At 49.0% G+C, this 18,094-nt stretch overlaps 1 protein-coding gene across 1 annotated transcript in view; it reads left to right on the top strand.

Annotated features, from left to right (window-relative positions):
* Positions 1-18,094, top strand: part of DYSF (dysferlin) — a 357,128-nt gene that overhangs the window by 296,361 nt on the left and 42,673 nt on the right. Inside the window, exons 46-52 of the mRNA XM_075066758.1 lie at positions 3,738-3,893; positions 5,906-5,997; positions 8,989-9,159; positions 10,384-10,526; positions 13,557-13,696; positions 16,208-16,296; positions 16,701-16,796. Of these exons, the coding sequence (XP_074922859.1) occupies positions 3,738-3,893; positions 5,906-5,997; positions 8,989-9,159; positions 10,384-10,526; positions 13,557-13,696; positions 16,208-16,296; positions 16,701-16,796 (887 nt within the window). The remainder of the gene's footprint in view (positions 1-3,737; positions 3,894-5,905; positions 5,998-8,988; positions 9,160-10,383; positions 10,527-13,556; positions 13,697-16,207; positions 16,297-16,700; positions 16,797-18,094) is intronic.

Below are 18,094 nucleotides of genomic sequence, written 5' to 3'. Positions count from 1 at the left end.
TGAAATGTTCACAGTTGTGTGAAATTATGGTTTGGAAGCATTTGTTTTTATTTTTATCAATTTAAAGTTTCACAGTTGCAGGGAAGTAAGGAGGGCCAGACAACGAGGGTGTCAAAGAATTATTTAATGACAAGAGACAATGAGATGAAAGAAGTTTAAGGTTTTATAACTTAAAACACAAGCTCTCAACAGTGTATGTCATAGCATCACAGGGCTAGAAGGGACCACAAGGGTCATCTAGTCGAACCCTCTGCCAAGATACAGAATTTCTTGTGTCCAGACCATCCAAGACAGATGGCGCTGTCGTATGCAGTGTAGTTGTAGCTGTGTTGGTCCCAGAATATTAGAGAGACAAGGAGTGGGAGGAAATATCTTTTATTGGACCAACTTCTGGTGGTGAGTGACAAGCATTGGAGCCACACAGAGCTCTTCTTCAGGTCTGGGGAAAGTACTCCCAGCCTCACAGCTAAAGGCAAGTGAGACAGATTGCTTAGCATAAGGACTTAGCACATATTGTAAGGGACCATTCAAAGCAGAATGGCCTGTTAGCACCTCTGCAGTCATAAGACAAAAAGAGGGGGGTTAGTGGGTTACAGGTTGTTCAGTAAGCCAGAAATCCAGTGTTTCTGTTCAGTCCATGGGTTTTTGTGTGTAGCAGAGTAATGAATCGTTGGTGTTGATCACTAGCAGGGGAGATATGGCTGCAGGTTTTGTATCTTGTTCTAGCACGGTTTGGTGGTGCTTTGAGTTGGTGTGTCCTGGTCTGTGGGGAGCTTCTGCTGATGAGCTTGCAGAGGTTGGGGGGTTGTTTGAAGGCCAGAAGAGGGGGTTTGGGAAAGATTTATTTCAGGGTGGGGTCCCCATCGAGTATGGGTTGTAGTTGTTTGATGATATCCTGTCTGAGTTCCAGTATGGGATGGTACCTGACAGCCAACTCAGAGTGGCACCTCACCCTGCTAGAACAACAGATGTAAAACCTGCAGACATATCAACACCCCCCACAACACACCTGTCAAGATCCCTGCATCCTACACATGCTATACCTCGTCCAGTGCATTAAATGCCCCAATAACCACCATGTGGGTGAAACCAGACAATCACTGTGCTCTCAAATGAACTCACACAGAAAAATGATAAAAGACAAAAACAACCTATCGCCCGTGAGTGAACCCTTTTCACCAAGCGATCACTCCGTATCTGACCTCTCAGTCCTCGTCCTCAAAGGAAGCCTGCAGCACTCTCAAAAGACAGCTGCAAAACACTAAGCTTTGGTCTACGCTACAGAATTACTGTGTCGCTCAGCTCAGGCGAGTGAATAATCCATACTCCTGAGCAACGTAGTTATACCGACCTAAGCGCTGGTGTAGACTTCTCCCACTGACATAGCTACTGCCTCTCGCGGAGGTGGAGTTATTAAGCTGATGGGAGAGCTCTCTCCTGTTGGCTTAGAGCGTCTTCACTAGAAGTGCTACAGCTGCATTGGTGCAGCAGCACATGATGCAAATTTCTCGCCCTTAAAATTACAGACGGAAGAGAGACACTGGATTTCTGGTTTATTACAACAATCTGTAACCTACTAACCCCCCTCTTTTCATCCTATAAGGGCAGAGGTGTTAACGGGCCACTCTACCTTGACTGATCCCTGGCAATATGTGCTAACTAATTATGCTAAACAATCCATGCCACCTTGCATTTTGCTGTGATGCTGGATGTACCTTTCCCAGACCTGAAGAAGAGCTCCTTAGGTGCATCTACACAGCAAAGAAAAACCTGTGGTTAGCCTGTGCCAGCTGACTTGAGCTCACGGGGCTCAGGCTTGGGCTGTTTCACTGCTTTGAAGACTTCGAGCTTGGGCTGTAGCCTGAGCTCTGGGACCTTCGCACTTTGCAAGGTCGTAGAGCCCGGGCTCCACCCCGAGCCCAGACATCGACACAGCAGTGAAACAGCCTTGCAGCCCGAGTCCCGTGAGTTCGAGCACGGGATGCTAGTCGTTGTGGAGACACACCCTGTGTGTCTCAAAAGTCTGTCTGTCACACCAACAGAAGTTGGATCAATAAAAACCTGACCCACCTTGTCTCTCTGACATCATATGTCAGAACTGTAGCCTTAAATCAACTCTCATGAGTTCTCAAGCAGCATTTTTCTTACTTGGCCTGTCGATAAGTTTAGATTATTATCGATGGAAATATTTTTAGTTGGCTTCTGTGCATACGGTGAAATCGATGTTCCCCGGCATTTACAGATAAAAATCGACCCCTTCCATGTCTAAGTGTAGACAAACCCCAAGTCATCTCTAGAGCCCATCTTATGGATAAGATGTTAAAGTCCTGTTGCAGTGGCCTATTATTTATTTATTTGTATTGCAGTAGCACCTAGAAGCCCTGGTCTGCTCCACCCCATTGTGCTAGGAGCTGTACAAACATAGAACAAACAGACAATCCCTGCCCCAATGTGCTTACAATCTAAGTAAGAAGAAGTTGCACTTAACACCAATGTAGTGTTGCTGGCAGGGTGCGGCTGCTGTGTTTCACTCAGAGGGGGCAGCATTTCAGTGGTGGGCAAGTGGTTCTCCACAGTGCGTCTGGGAGAGAGAATGTGCAACGTATGCTGTCACCAGAGCACTCTGAGATCCTGCCAAATGAAAGGTCTTGTAGAAACAGAATGTATTGGTGCTTATTAGGATGAATTATTCACTATTAGCATCCCTGTGGAGAACTGGTCATAAAAGTGTGCTAACAAATGCCCCAGGCGATGGCTACATTCTGCACTTCAGAACCCAGTCAGGCTTAGACATAATCCAGGTGGAAAATCACATCTGGAGTCAGCATTGCCTGTGGCTGACTGGGTCAAAACAATGGAGCATCTTTCTTCCCTGGGGTGGGGAGAGCATGTGTGTGAGAGGACTGCCAGGTGTCTACACAAGTGCTCGCAGCCAGTCCCTTCAAGGCACTCGCTCCGCCGACCTCTCTTTGAATGGATCTGTAGCACATGATGCTTTGTGCATGTAAAGCACCTTTTCATCTGAGGATCTCGGCTCCTTAAAAACGTTAAGAGCTCAATTCTCATTTGTGCTAATGGTCCTTTGCACCATTCTGGGCACAAATGGCAGTAGAGTAAATAAGAATGAAGGCCTAAGTAATTCTGCCCCAGACGACCCCTGCATAGTAATTGACAGCATATAGGGGATGTTTACACTGCAATTGGACACCTGCGACTGACTCTGGACTAAGGGGCTGTTTAATTGTGGTGTAGACATTCAGGTCCAGGCTGGCATCTGGGCTCTAGGACACTGCTAAGGGGGCGGACCCCCTGTGTGAGCCCGAGCCAGGCACGGGTCAGCCGTGGGTGTCTGTCTGCAGCGTAGACTTACCCATAGGCATCACTTTACCAATCTACTGCTGACTCGCAGCCCCCTCTGGGTTGAAACACCGCAACTGTTTAACAACTTTAGGACAGGAAGTGAAGGATTGCTCTTCTATTCCATGTGGTGCTTTGTCCCCCTCTGGTGGTGTGTGGGACACAGAGAGAGGTTGCGGAGCCTGCCGGGCAGCGGAAGGGTACGCTGAAAGATTCTGAGGTTCCATCCTTCCTGCTGACGACTTGCCTGGGGATGTGGTGTTACACAAGCAGCATTGCACTGATTTACCCCGAGTTCAGTCACACAGTTGCCAGCTATTAGCATTTGTAGTGTAACAAGCCCACATGTGCACACATGTGAATGCTCAATGTCTTTTCAGGGCTCGTTCAAAATGTACCCCCTCCCAGATGACCCAAGAGTGCCGGTCCCACCACGCCAGTTCCATCAGCTCCCAGCCAAAGGACCCCAGGAGTGTCTCATCAGGATCTACATCATCCGTGCCTTCGACTTGCAACCCAAGGACTCCAATGGAAAGGTATCCTTCAGGGGAGCATCTGGGAGACTGGCAATGGGGCTGAGGGCAGAAATGGTGGAGTGGAATTCCCTGGCCTGTGTCAGGAGTGGCAGAAGCGCCCTAAGAGTGGGGGGGCCACAGGTGCCTGAACTGTGGTCCTGCTCTCGCACCACCCCTTCTCTCCAAGGCCCCATCCTCGCATCACCCCTTTCCCCTGAGGTCCCACCATTGTTCCACCCCTTGCCCCCGAGACCCCACCTTCACACTTCCCCTTCTCCCAAGACCCCGCTCCTGTGCTGCCTCTTCCCCCCAAGACCCCGACCTGCTAGCTTCTCTCTGCCCCATCCCTCTGTCGCTCACACTTCTGGCCTTGGCATCTAGGGAAAAACGAACACCAACTTGTTTCTTCAAAGTGCCTTTTCCATGGTTCTGAAGCCCAGGGCCCAAGCTCTCCTGTATTGTTGTTGGGCTTCTCAGTAGGGCAGGTGGCAATATCCGAATTCATTTCTGCCCAAAATTTCAAAGGAAGCAAAAATTTCCTTCAAAAAAAAATTTTTTTTGAGAAATCTTCAGAAACAATTTTTTCCCTGACCATTTAAAATGAAAAGAAAACTGTGTTTTGTTGAAATGAAAAAAATCTGTTTGGTTTCCATTTTTAAAAAACAACAAAAACCATTTTCTGAAACTCCCTTTTCACCCTGGAAACGATTAAAAAATGGAGAGGAGGAGAGAGAGGAAAATCCAAAAATGAAAATCAATTTTTTTTTTAGTTTTCAAAAACTGACATGAAACAAAAACTTTCCGTTCCATATAGGAGCTTTCCTTCAAAGAATTTCAGTGAAATCAGAAGTGTATTGGGTTGGAAAACCATTTTCTGTGAGAAAAAAAAAAAAAAGGTTAAACCATCTCCCCTTCCCAGCATGCTTTGATTCTTCCTGCTTGATGCAGCCAGGAGAAAAGTGGCAGCTTCTTACTCAGTGCCCGTGCTCCTTGTGTATCTTCGAGTTATGTCTGCTGACTTAGCCAACCAAGGGCTGTTCCATCCCTCCCTTCTAAAAAACCTGTGGGACAGTGAAATCCCCCTGACGATCTCAGCCTGGGTTCTTCCCCTCCACCCTGGAGTCCCTGGCTAATATCCCCTAGGCTGTTTGCTGAACTGAGACAAAATAAGGGATGTTTCCCTCTAAGTGTGGGGGTCATGCATAAGTGTAACCCACACACCTCCTGGGTGTGGTGTTCTGTCCCATCTAGTGGCATCGAGACCACTTAGAGATTAATGAGTCTGCTACAGCCCTAGCTAAGGGTCATGTGGCTTTGAGCTCATGCATTTAGCTCCTGAGGTCCCACGTTCAATCCTGCCCATTGATGACTGAGGTCTGTCGATGTTACATAGGCACTGACTTTTATTTTTCCCCAGGGGTGCTCCACCTCTGCTCCACCTCGAGGCCCCAACTCACTCCACCCCCTTCTGAGAGGCCCCACCCTTGCTCCATCTCTTCCTGCCCCTGCTCCAACCCTCCCCCGAGTATCCCGCCGCTCACTGCTCTCCACCTTCCCCCAAGTGCCTCCCCCAGCTGCCAAACAGCTGATTGGCAGCCCTACCAATCAGCTGTGGCTGGTGGATGCTGATGACCCACTATTTTTTTTCCATGGGTGCTTGAGCCCCAGAGCACCCACAGAGTCGGTGCCTATGGGGTCATGAGATCTTCAAGGCAACTCTGTTAATCCCCTTCCAGGCTGCGCCCTTGGTTGCTCGTCCCCACTGCCTGTCCGTGCACATACAAGGCCTGGAACAGGAGTCGCAGCTGGATCAGCCAGCACTAGCACCTATGGGAATTTGTTATGAACAGCAAAGGGACAGATTCCGCCCCCACTTGCTGACGTGGGGTGTTACTCAAGGGCCTGTCCATGGAATAAGGGGTTGAGCCACATGACTAAGGGTGGCAGAATCTGGTCCTTATTACTATTGTTGTTGAAGATGAGTCTGTAGCAGTCCCTCCTCCTGTGTTCTTTTTTTCCTCCTGTCTTTGTAGTGTGACCCCTACATGAAGATTTCGGTGGGAAAGAAATCCATAAATGACCAGGACAATTACATCCCATGCACGCTGGAGCCTGTCTTCGGAAAGTACGTTTCTCTTTTGCATCAATTCCAGATGGGGATGGTGGGACTTGCCTCCCAAGGCAGGATCGCAAGCAGAGGGAAAAAGCAGGAAAGGGAGAGGAAGGCAAAGGCTGGTGTCAGAGATCCTGGATGGTCTTGTGGCTAAGGCAGTGCTTTGGGACTTGCAAGGGTTTAGTTCAGTTCCAGACTCTGTGTGATCCTGGGCGAGTCATTTACTCTCTGTTCTTTATCTGTGAAATAGGGGTAATAATGCTACATAGGAACGGCCGTATTGAGTCAGACCAGTGGTCCATCTAGCCCAGCATCCTGGCTTCTGACCATAGCTGGTGCCAGGTGCTTCCAAGAGAATGAACAGAACAGGGCAGTTACTGAGTGATCTATCCCCTGTCATCTAATCCCAGCGTCTGGCAGTCAGAAGTTTAAGGAGCATAGTTCTGCATCCCTGACCATCTTGTCCAATAGCCATTAGTAAACCCATCCTCCGTGAACTTATCTCATTCATTTTTGAACCCAGTTATATGTTTAGCCTTTAAAACATCCCCTGGCAACTGGGTCCACAGGTTGGCTGTGCTTTGTGTGAAGGATTGTTTTAAACCTGCTGTCTATAAATTTCATCAGGCCACCCCTGGTTTGTGTGTTATGTGAAGGGGTAAATAGCACTTCCTTGTTCACTTTCTCCATACCTTTCATGATGTCGTAGACCTCCGTCACTTCTCTGCATGGTCTCATTAGGGCTACGAGGTCTTCAGCTCATGGGCCATCCCTTTACAACGTGTTTGTTTGGCTGATCTGCTCTCAGTTAGGGCACTAGATGCTACCATGATACATGTAATAATAACGAGCTTGGCAGTCCACAGCAAGCGCCTCAAGCCGAAGGTATAGTCTCTTTTGCCAGGCTTGGCTTCCAGTCTAGACGGAGTTCTGCACCTACCACCCCATCGCTAAGACGAGACGGAAAACCCAGGTCCCGGCTGCTCCTGGCTATTAAAGCTCTCATTTCACAAGAGTAATCCTGGGATACTGGCTGTTTTCCATTACGATTTGCTGACCTGAATTCCTCCTGCCGCTTTAATTGGAGATACAATTGCTCACTTACCTCCTCAAAGCTGCTGCACGATGGTGGGGGTGCTGTTAAAAGGGCATCACATCCCACCTTGGAGGCAGCCAAGTTTCAGCAGCAGGTGAAGTGTCTCCCAGATCCAATGGGCCAGATCCTGGTCATCGGTGTAAACCAGGACTGACTCCACGTGGAAGTCAGTGAAGATCAGCAAAATAAGGCGAGTATGAGTGAGATGAGAACAAGACCCACCGTAATGCATGTGCTTGTGTGTATATAACGTCAAGGGAGAGTGAGGACCATCTCCACTGACTTCAGTGGAGCTCTACCAGTTTACATCAGCTGAGGATCTGGCCCCAGTGACTCAAGTGGAGCTACACCGATTTACATCAGCTGGGGATCTGAGCCAGAGAGTTTAGAAAATTCTTTGGGATGCTTCTGGACGAAAGACCTTTCATTTTAAAGTAAGGTATTATAAGAACATAAGAATGGCCATATTGGGTCAAACTAAAGGTCCATCTAGCTCAGTATCCTGTCTTCTGACAGTGGCCAGTGCCAGGTGCCCCAGAGGGAATGAACAGAACAGGGAATCATCAAGTGATGCCCACTCCCAGCTTCTGGCAAACAGAGGGTAGGGACACCATCCCTGCCCGTCCTGGCTAATAGCCGTTGATGGACCTGTCCTCCATGAACTTATCTAGTTCTTTTTTGAACCCTGTTATAGCCTTGGCCTTCACAACATCTTCTGGCAGAGTTCCAAAGGTTGACTGTGCGTTGTGTGGAAGAAATACTTCCTTTTGTTTGTTTTAAACCTGCTGCCTATTAAGTTCATTTGGTGACCCCTAGTTCTTGTGTTATGAGAAAGAGTAAATAACACTTCCTTATTTACTTTCTCCACACCACTCATGATTTTATAGACCTCAGTCATATCCACTCTTAGTTGTCTCTTTTCCAAGCTGAAAAGTCCCAGTCTTTTTAATCTTTCCTCATATGGAAGCCATTCCATACCCCTAATCATTTTTGTTGCCCTTTTCTGAACCTTTTCCAATTCCAATGTATCTTTTTTGAGGTGGGGCGACCAGATCTGCACGCAGTGTTCAAGATGTGGGTGTATCATGGATTTATACAGAGGCAATATGATATTTTCCGTCTTATTATCTGTCCCTTTCTTAATGATTCCCTGCATCCTGTTGGCTTATTATTCTGGGGCCAGCATTCACTAGCGATCCCAGCTCTCATCTAGTTGCTTTCCATCTATCCATTGCAAAGCGAGTCAGGACCATTCCCATTTTGTGGATTGGGAAAGTGAGGCACAGGCTTGCCTAAGGTCACACAGAAAGCATCTGACCTGGGCACAGAACCTGGGTCTCCCATGGCCCAGTCCAGTAGCTCACAGCTCTGCGTCAATTGATCAGGCATGGTGGACACTGGAGAGACAGGCAGGCCGATAAGCCCAGCATCTGCCTTGTTCTATTATATGATGGAGGGTGGAAGACATGAGGTCTATTTCCATTGGCTTGTCTGTCCTAAGAGGTGATCAGCAACAGACCCCAGGGAAAGCCAAGCATCTCCAGCTCTCCTCTCTGTCACGAGTGGTTATGCCTCAGGGTTGGAGCAGGAGTCGCTAGTTAGGAATTGGAGCCCAGGGTCAGAGCCGGAATCAGAGGCCAGGTGCCAGAGCCAGGGTCACAGGTGAGGAATCGGATCTGAGGGTCAGGAGCGGGTTACCTGTATTAAGGCTGGGAACAAGCAGGCACAGGAGCTATCACAGCCCTGGGTGAGCACTTTGAGCAGCCACTGAACTGCTGCTGCTGCTGCTGGGCTTAAAAGCTGGTTTGCTGCCTCCTCCCACCAGTCAGGAGGTGGAGCCAATCCGGCAGCTGACTCCAGGCCAGGACCTGACCCCTGACGCTATCTTGTTCTTCCCATTTCCACAGGATGTTTGAACTGACCTGCACCCTGCCTTTGGAGAAGGACCTGAAGGTTTCTCTCTACGACTACGACCTCTTGTCGAAGGATGAGAAGATTGGCGAGACCGTCATAGACCTGGAGAACCGGTTCCTGTCCAAATTCGGGGCCCGGTGTGGCCTGCCCCAGACCTACTGCACGTAGGTACTTCCGATAGCCCAGGTGGCACTGAGCTGCCCTGTCAGGGAGATGTTGCTGGGTCAAGGAGGGAAGATACCCAGCACCATCCTGGGCACCTGCATCTATTGTGGTATCAGCACACCGACACCCCAGGGAGAGGCGTTGTCAAGGGAGCTCTGCGTGATGTGTCAGAATGTCACTGTCAAGCCGTGTGATGCCTCCTGGGCCCTGCGTGGCTGGTCCCAGAACCCCCAGGGCTTCCCACGAGCATATTGGAGTCACCCTGCCAAAACCAGGGTCATCCTGTGGATATTGGGATGGGGCCAGGTTTTAGGGGAGGTTTCAGGGGAGGCTGGATAACGCGCTCAGGGGGTGGCATCCACGGAGGGGAGCAATATCCTAGTTACATGGAAGGGGGTCCTCGTATGGGAAAGGTGGAGACCCCCTGGGCAAGGTGGCCTAATAAGATAGGGAATAAAGGATTGGGCTGAATTTTGGCTGGACGCTCAAGCCAAACTGCCTCTGTCTGTGTAGCTGTGCTGCTGGAAGGCCTTCTCCAGCGCCGGCTGCACCAAAGCAGGGGGCATTGGGCCCGGTACAGTTCCTGGATTCTCTGCCCTGCCTGCCAGCAGTGGTACAGGGGACAGCAGCTGAGGGAGAGTCGACCCGTAGAGAGAGGAGCTGGTTCTGTAGGTTCTCTCTGGGTGTCGCAAAGGGAGGGGCCCTCAGGCCAGGCCCACAGCAGCTTTGCCCAGCTGCACCAATGTGGGAAAACATGAACAAAGTCCCAGCCTCATGCAGTAGGCGTGCGAGACGGGCAAGGCTTTCAGGTCACTTCCTGCTAGCGCGCAGTCGGACCCTAGACCTCGAAATGTCTCAGCTAAAAGGGCTCCCCCCATCTCCCCTGGGAGACGGCCACTTTCAGCCTGAGGTTTCCTCTGCCTGTTCTGGGGAAGATTCACCCGCAGGCAGGGAGCCAGCTCAAGAAATGTGCCACGTACGGCCGTTATCTCATTGTGCCTCGGTCTGTCCCCTAGAACAGCTCCTCTCCCGCCATAGTGCTTCCACTCTCAGCTCCTTGCTGACTCTTAGAGTTCAGTTTGGGTTTCTTTAAAAAATATCCCGGCCTCATTTCCCCCACTGTAGTTTTGCTGCAACCCCGGCAGTTGCCCGTGGAGCAGTCGTGGCCCTTCGAGGGGGGGTGTATTTTACAACACTTTGTTTTTACTAATGTCTCGCTTCAGTTCTGGACCCAACCAGTGGCGAGACCAGCTCCGACCTTCCCAACTGCTCCATCTCTTCTCCCTGCAACGCAACTGCAAAGCTCCCATCTACAAGCCAGACCGGGTCGTGTTCAGGGAGCAGGAGTACGTCCTCTCTGAGTTCGGTAAAGGAGTCTCCTCACAGCCAGAAACCTTTTCCCTGCCCCCTGATTATTGCACTGGAGACTGGCAGCTTGTGAAACAGGGGAGCAAAACTGGCGGGTGAAGATGAGCATTGAGCTGATTTACAGTGAGAGCTTCAGATCAGGTTACTTTGAGCAGGGGGTGGACTAGATGACCTTCTGAGGTCCCTTCCAACCCTGCTATTCTATGAGTCTATGAAAACCCACATGGCCAGCATTATAAAATCTGTATTGCTCCTAGCAGCTCCTAGAACTGCAGCCCAGACCGAGGCCCTGTTGTGCTAGGGATTGTACATACACATGGGGCCAGTCCCTGCCCCAAAGAGCTCACAGGCTAAATAGATTAGACAGCCCAAGTGGGAGAAAGGAAGAATTGTCCTGTTCCTTTCATAGAGGTGGAACAGAGGGATGAAGTGACTTTCCCAAGGTGCTGTGGGGACTCTGTGGTATACTCAAGAATTGAACCCAGAACTCCAGTTCAGTGCCTTAACCACAAGGCCACTCTTCCATTAGCTTAATACCTTCTGTAACTAGACCAAACCCTGGCCAAACCCATATGGACACCACTCTCGTCGAGAGGAATTAGAACCTGGGCCTTTAGCTGCACAAATGCAAGCCTCTAGCACTGAGCAGAAGGAAATCTGCTGCAGCGTGCAGGCTGGGCATGACCACTAGAGAGGCAACAAATATCGCATACACCAGACCAGCATAACACACTTACCTTTTTCCTAATACAGCTTGAAAGGCAGTAGCATTGTAGCTGCAAACGTGTGTGTGAGATAAAGCCAGGTGGAAATCTCTGATCTCGAGGACAATCTGCTGTGGTGTGCACATGAATGGTATTTCTGTGCATGGTTGAAGTCTGCCAGGATTCACCATTTTGCCAGGAGGGTGGAATTCCACCTCTTTGAACTCAAAATGGTGCATTTCTATCCAGCTGAAGAGGCAAATCGCACCATGCAAATATTTAGGGGTGCCGAAATGTGTCAGTTTCGTCATGAGCTCTGACAAGCACAAAGGGTTGTGTGATCACCCAGCTGCACTTTGCTTGCAGAGGGGCTGATATTTACAAGTGGCACAGCGACCTGGGGTACGTAGCGGAGATACAAACCACTCTCAAATGTTTTAGGGCTTTGCCGCACAGACCCATCTTGGAAGGAGCCAAGAAGCAGCCGCTTCTTCACAGCCTCCTGTTCTGCGTCAGGTTTTCGCCAAGTGCTGGAGAGGTGTTAAGTTGAGTGGGGCTCGTCTCTCCCCACCCCAGCCTGCCTTTCACCTTATTTTCTTTTAAAGGCAATCACTTCAAAAACAGAACAAAGCTTGGGGGTTTGACCTCAGCGAGATCTGGAAACCAGCTGTGTGCACAGAGCAGTGTCAGATGTGAACCTGGCGGGGCATAAAGTGAAGCCATTAAATACGAGAGCATGGCTTTTACAAGCATTGTGCCCAGACCATTATTTCATAACCCCCACATTGTTGGTTTCAGAGAGAGGTTTTTATTTCTGAGCCTCACACACATACACACCCAAGCCAGGTTTCCAGGGCTTGGGGAAAAATCCCATGTGTATGAAGTTTAACCACTTCAAGGCACTGCCAAGAAAGAAGCTGGGATCTATCACCTGAGAGCAGCAGAGCTGTAATAATATTGATATAGCACATTTCATTTCAAAGGCCCTAAGGGTGCTTTGAACCGACTCTCAGCTCTGCTGAGATGCAGCCACCTCTGGAGTGGAGGACTCCCAACAAATCAGTGCACAGAGATGTGGAAAGAGCAAGTTTTGGCTCAGGACAATTGGAGATACACTCCCTCCTCTTCCATAAAATAGTGTGGGAACTTTAATGTCTGCGCAGAGCAGACCAGGACCGTAGTTGTTATTAGATCTTGTCCAAAAAGAGCAGACAATGAACCTTTTCCCAAGGATAAGGGACAGAGAAGGGAGCTGTGACTGAAACGTGATTCGGAAGGTAGGAAGTGTCTGGCATTCATTGCATGTGTGTGCGTGTATGTGTGCACACGTTTGGATTGGCCAGATTGTCAGCAGGGGTCAGCACAATGGAGGAACATTCTGTACTGGCCTCTTGTGAAAATCTGATCTGAAATATCACAGGGGGAGCTGCTGGGCACTGAATGCTGCTGAAAATCCAGCTGCGAAGGGGTGTTTTTATGTAATCACTAAGGGTCCGATTCACCTCTCCAGTGCTTAGGATGTTTACCTGGGACTTGGGAGATCTGGGTTTGATTCCTTGATCTGCCACAGACTCCCTGTTTGACATTGGGCCAGTCACTTAGCCTCTCTGTGCCTCAGTTTACCAATCTGTACAGTGGAGACAGGAGCCCTGCCCTCCCTCACAGGTGTGTGTGAGGATAAATACAGTAAAGCATGGGATATGCCATGAGATCTATTGATGAAAAGCACTATGGAAGAGCTGAGATTAGTGGAGTTGCTCCTTATTCATAGCGATGCCAGGAGAGAAGACCCTGGCCTGGGTACAAGCCGTGATTTCATTGGTTTCAGTGGTGCCCCTCCAAGGCCCTAGGCACATTAGAAAGTTGGGTTAAACTGACCCGTTTTGAACAATGTCAATCAAACGTTAATAAAAACATAACCAGGCCTCTGAGCAAACTCCCCCAAATGGTCTCATTCACCTTCCTATCTCCAGCCACTCTACCCTAAACCAGCACCGGCAATGCGGCTTTTCGTCAGATGCGGGCCTTGGTGGGACAAAGAGGGCTGCAGCTTTCAGAGCTGACCATCCCTCACCAAGCATGCCTCCATCTGTCCCCTTCTCCAGCCCGCTCCTTCCTGCTCCAAGGAGCAGGCTGCTAGCTCACGTGCCCCAGATTGTCACAGCGCCCATGGGACGGGCTTCTGGACTCACACTGACCCAGGGTAGTCCGTGAATGACCCAGGGATAAGCTGCAGTGTGAGATCAGAATCGGGCCCTAGGTTGGTGATGGATCCATGGAGCATGTTCAGTAACCTCACTTGCTATCTGATCTCTCTGTGGCAGAGGATGGCAAGCCCCCCAACCCACACCTGGGAGCGCCGGAAGAACGGCTCGCCCTGTACGCGCTGCGGAAGCAGGGCCTGGTGCCTGAGCATGTGGAGACGAGGCCTCTCTACAGCCCACTGCATCCTGAAATTGAGCAGGTAGGAGCCACAGAGTATGTCAGTGACCAAGCCTGAAACAGAGCTTCTCTGCAGGTCCCACAGCAGCCTGCTCAGAAGGGGCCCCTGGCAAAGGGTCTGCCATGCATCACTGGTTAATACTGGGCTGCCAAGGATCAGGCATCTGATGACCCTGGCAGTGCCTTTCTGCTCCACGAACAGCTGCATCTTGTGCATGCAGCCACCAGGGGGTGCTAGGCTTCCCCTGTGTATCAAACAAGGACCAATCAGGGCCTGATCCCTCAAAGCCTCCCTCCTGCAGGGTAGTCCCATTGGATGGATGCCCTTGCTGTCAGTGAGGGAGGTGGCACTTGGTGTGAGCGGGTAATGCCCGAATAGATCCCTCGACCAAACTCTTCTGACCAGCGCTCATTTATAACCCACAAAGTAACGATGGGCACGTCCAAGCATTGAACACTGATGCCTATAACACCCTGGGAGCAGCATATTGGCTGCCCTGTGCGGATGGGAAAACAGAGGTGGGGATGAGTTTAAAGACTTTCTCATGGCCACGGAGGCGGTATCAGGTTTAGGATGCAGCATTTCCTGGCCACATTGTCTCTCCAGCCACTTCATTCCCTCTGGTGAAGCACGGTGACTACAATAGCACCTGAATCTTATTTACTGATGTGCCAATAGGGGGCTCTGCTCTGTTACAGCAGTTTTTAGAGAGGCCAGCTGAGATCAAGTGCTGTACAAACACATACTGATAGACACTGTCTGCCCCAACAAGCTCACAATTTAAATAGGGAAGGATTACAGGACAAAGAGAGGTGAAGGGACTTGACCGAGGTCTTGCAGCAGGTTAGTAGATGAACCAGGATTAGAACCCAGGGCTCAGTCCTTTAGGCTGCATGACATTGTTGTGGACACAGCAGCAGAAGACTTGGTCCTTGGCCCGCAGAATTTTTAATCAGACTAAACACCATTCTGATAACTCCTTTCTAAACATTGTATTGCCCATGTCGGCACTTTGTGCTTTTGGCTAGAACTGTGGTGAGCAGAGTTGTTTTTTCTGGTCTCTCCTGGTGAGCAGAACCAAAAATCTTGGGAAGAAGCCTGAGCTAAGATGGTCAGATAAGTCTTGAAGGATCCTCCAAATCTTGGGCAGTTTGCCCATTGCCTCATCCCCACAGAGTTAATATGGACCAAATACTGAGAAGTGCTGGCTCCATGGAAGTGAAGCAGGTTGCAGGTACTCAGCACCTCTCAGGATTTGTACTGAGGATCAATAGAAGGATTCACTCTGGTGCTTCTTGTCAGTTGTGAAGAAACTGGGCCCTGGGAGTCCACAGGGCAGCTCCACTGGAGTTCCCCAAATGAGGGCCCTGGCCCGCTGTTTTAAAGCTAGGAGATAGAATGTGTGTACCTGTTTCCAGTAAGTTATACGCTGGTCTTTTAAAGGCCCGGTCTACACTAGAAGCGTCTCCTGCTGACATAGCGCCAATGTGGACAGCGCTTAGGTCTCTGTAATGTGCATTGTTTAAGGGGCGTCTTTTTCACACCCCGAACGATGTAAGTTAGATCTGGTTAAGTGGTAGTGGAGACCGGCCCAAAGTTTGCTTCTGTTTCCTGTTGCAAGAAAATTTTTCTTGCCAAAAAACAAAACAAAACCCTATTTGTGATGGGCTGATTTTCAAAGTCAATACATTTTATGCCCTTGACACTGCATAGAAAGTATATCTTTATCACCACCTGTTGGTATTTAACAGTTAAAGTGACAACCTTAAAAAAAGAAAAGAAAAACAAGCCTCTAAGCAGATCTCAGTAGGATCTCTGCAGCACGGGAATATATAGCAATCGGAAAATGGAGTCAGATGTCCCTAGATTCTTCCTTGCACCCATTCCCAACGACATCAAAAAGTAACGGGCCAGATCCCGTAGTCAAAGAAGCTACTACACCCTTTGACACCAGCAGAGCATCTGGCCTAATGTAGGTAGATTCAGTCATAGAGTTTAAAGCCAGAACACACCATTAGATCAACTTCTATGACCTCCTCTGTATCCCAGGCTCATACATTTCACCCAGATACCTATGTATTGAACGCAGTAACTTGTGTTTGGCTAACAAGTATCTTCTAGAAAGAGATCCAGTCTTGATTTGAAGACATCAAGTGATGGAGGGAGAATCCATCACTTCCCTTGGTAGTTTGTTCCAATGGTTAACAACCCTTACTTCAAAATGGGGGCCTTCTTTCTAATCAGAATTCAGTGGCTGGAAGCTAAGCTAGACAGTTCTTGCTCAGCCTCTCTCCATTAAATTAAAAAGACGTTTTGTACCCCATATGTACTCCCAAGGAGGGTACTTTGCTTCAGCTCCCAGATCTGTTTGCTAAAATAACAAGTGGGCTCCCTGCCATTGTCGAAAATAAATCTCCTCCTGCCTTTTGAGCTCTTTCATTGTTTCGAGTCAATATTTCCATGAACACATTGAACAAGGAGAGTGACATTAACCCAGTTCCTAGACCTCACAGCTGTTTTTTTTTGTTACAGGGAAAGCTACAGATGTGGGTAGACTTGTTTCCAAAGTCTCTGGGTCTGCCTGGACCTCCATTCAACATCACACCGCGCAGAGCAAAGAGGTGACTTGATTCTTATTTCTTGCGGGTGCGTGAGCTCTCTGTCTGGGACGCTGATGGAACAGACCACGTGGTCTGGTCACTTACACAAGAAATAGTGGCTCCTTGCACCTTCTGCCCAGGGAATAGTTACACACATGTCAGAGAAGATATGAGTGCTTGGAGCATTCTCCGGCCCTAATTGCACACAGCCATATGCTTCTAAAGCATCCTTAGCCCAAACTGTCCTGGGTGACTTTACACCCATGGACATTTCTCACATGAGTGAAAGTTACAGGATCAGACCTTTTGCACCTGAGCTATTCTGCAAACAAGCTGCCTTTAAATATAGCCTTGGCTTCCTTGCATTTTAGACCATGGTTTTTATTCCATTCTGATGTCTCGGTGTATATGTGGGGATATTTCAGGTTCTTCTTGCGCTGCATTATCTGGAACACCAAAGATGTGATCCTAGATGACCTCAGCATCACTGGAGAGAAGATGAGTGACATCTACGTGAAAGGGTAGGCAATCCTGCTACCTCAGGCTATGTTAGTGATGTGTCAATGTTACAGATCAGCAAGGAAACAGTTAACCATTGCGACATTCATATCATCTTCATTGGGCATCTGAATTAACCCCTCACTGAGATAAATGGGGCAAGTTCACACCTCTGAGAGCTGTTGTTCTAGGCTCTTTGCAAACACCAGTGCATTAGCTAAAGTCAGTTCACATGTTTGCGGGTTTTCTTTACAACCATAACAGCTGAGATTCTGAAGGACAAGATAGCAACTTGAGAGAGGTGCTGATATGTTGTATTGCTGGGTACCAGCCCAACTGCAGCCTCATCCATGGCATGGATTAGGCATGTATTGTGTACAGAGTTAGTCTTGTTTACACAGCTGCCTTTTTGAAATTCCTTTTCCTGAACAAAAATGTGGCAGCCGGCAGTAACTCCTCTGGCACGTTTTCCCTTTGCTGTCTGACTCCATTTATGTTTTATCTTGTGTAAAATAGTGCGATCACAGCCAAGGGAGTTACTTATTTTGTACGTTCTTAGTTTTATGAACAGGAAGAGGGAGGATTTTGAAACAGACTGTAAATCCCTTTTTTACAATCCCAATTTTCCTCCTGTAAATCCAGAATGCACACTGCTTACCTGGTATTTGCATCAAGTTCATTGTTGTCAATTCCAGCCAAGAGGTTCCATACGCCTGATAGCTCGGTATTAGCAGAGTGGGGCAGGGTGGCATTGGGGAAGTGGGAATATCTAATGTTTGATCAACACCCCCGCCCCCGGCCTGGTTTTTTATCATTCCCAATAAACATACAGATCACCCATTGCTGTAAATGAGCTAAACGCTTTGCCCAACCATCGTTTGCTGTGTCTTCCCAAGATGGGGTAATCAACATAATCAACATATAGACAGCTGCAGCGGCACAGCAGCCAGCAAACAGAGCTGTAAACAGGTGAGTTTACAAGGGAAGGCTGTGGGGGAGACTAAGAGACCTAGGCAGAGGAACTGACAGGCTAGTGAAGGGAGTGGGTGGTGGTCTGCCAGTGTTCTGGTGCCTGTTGGGGGTTTGTTTTGGTTTGTGTTTCCTGGACTAACAGGTTTTAGGTGGGAAGGCTATGACCGATCCAGAGGCAGCAGTGAAAGACACAGTGAGGATGACTGGATGTGGAAGCTGCAGCATGTACGTGATCCTGGAGGGGGTACCTGAAAAGAGTTTTGTCTGCATGAAGTGCCACCTGATAGAGCTGATGGAAGAAAAGATCCGAGGACTGGAGATGCAGGTGGAAACTCTGGTCGAGTTTAGA

The sequence above is a fragment of the Chelonoidis abingdonii genome, chromosome 5, assembly GCF_003597395.2.
Source record: "Chelonoidis abingdonii isolate Lonesome George chromosome 5, CheloAbing_2.0, whole genome shotgun sequence".
NCBI lineage: Eukaryota > Metazoa > Chordata > Testudines > Testudinidae > Chelonoidis > Chelonoidis abingdonii.
Note: the sequence above shows the minus strand (reverse complement) of the source record. Positions and strands in the feature narration are given on the sequence as shown.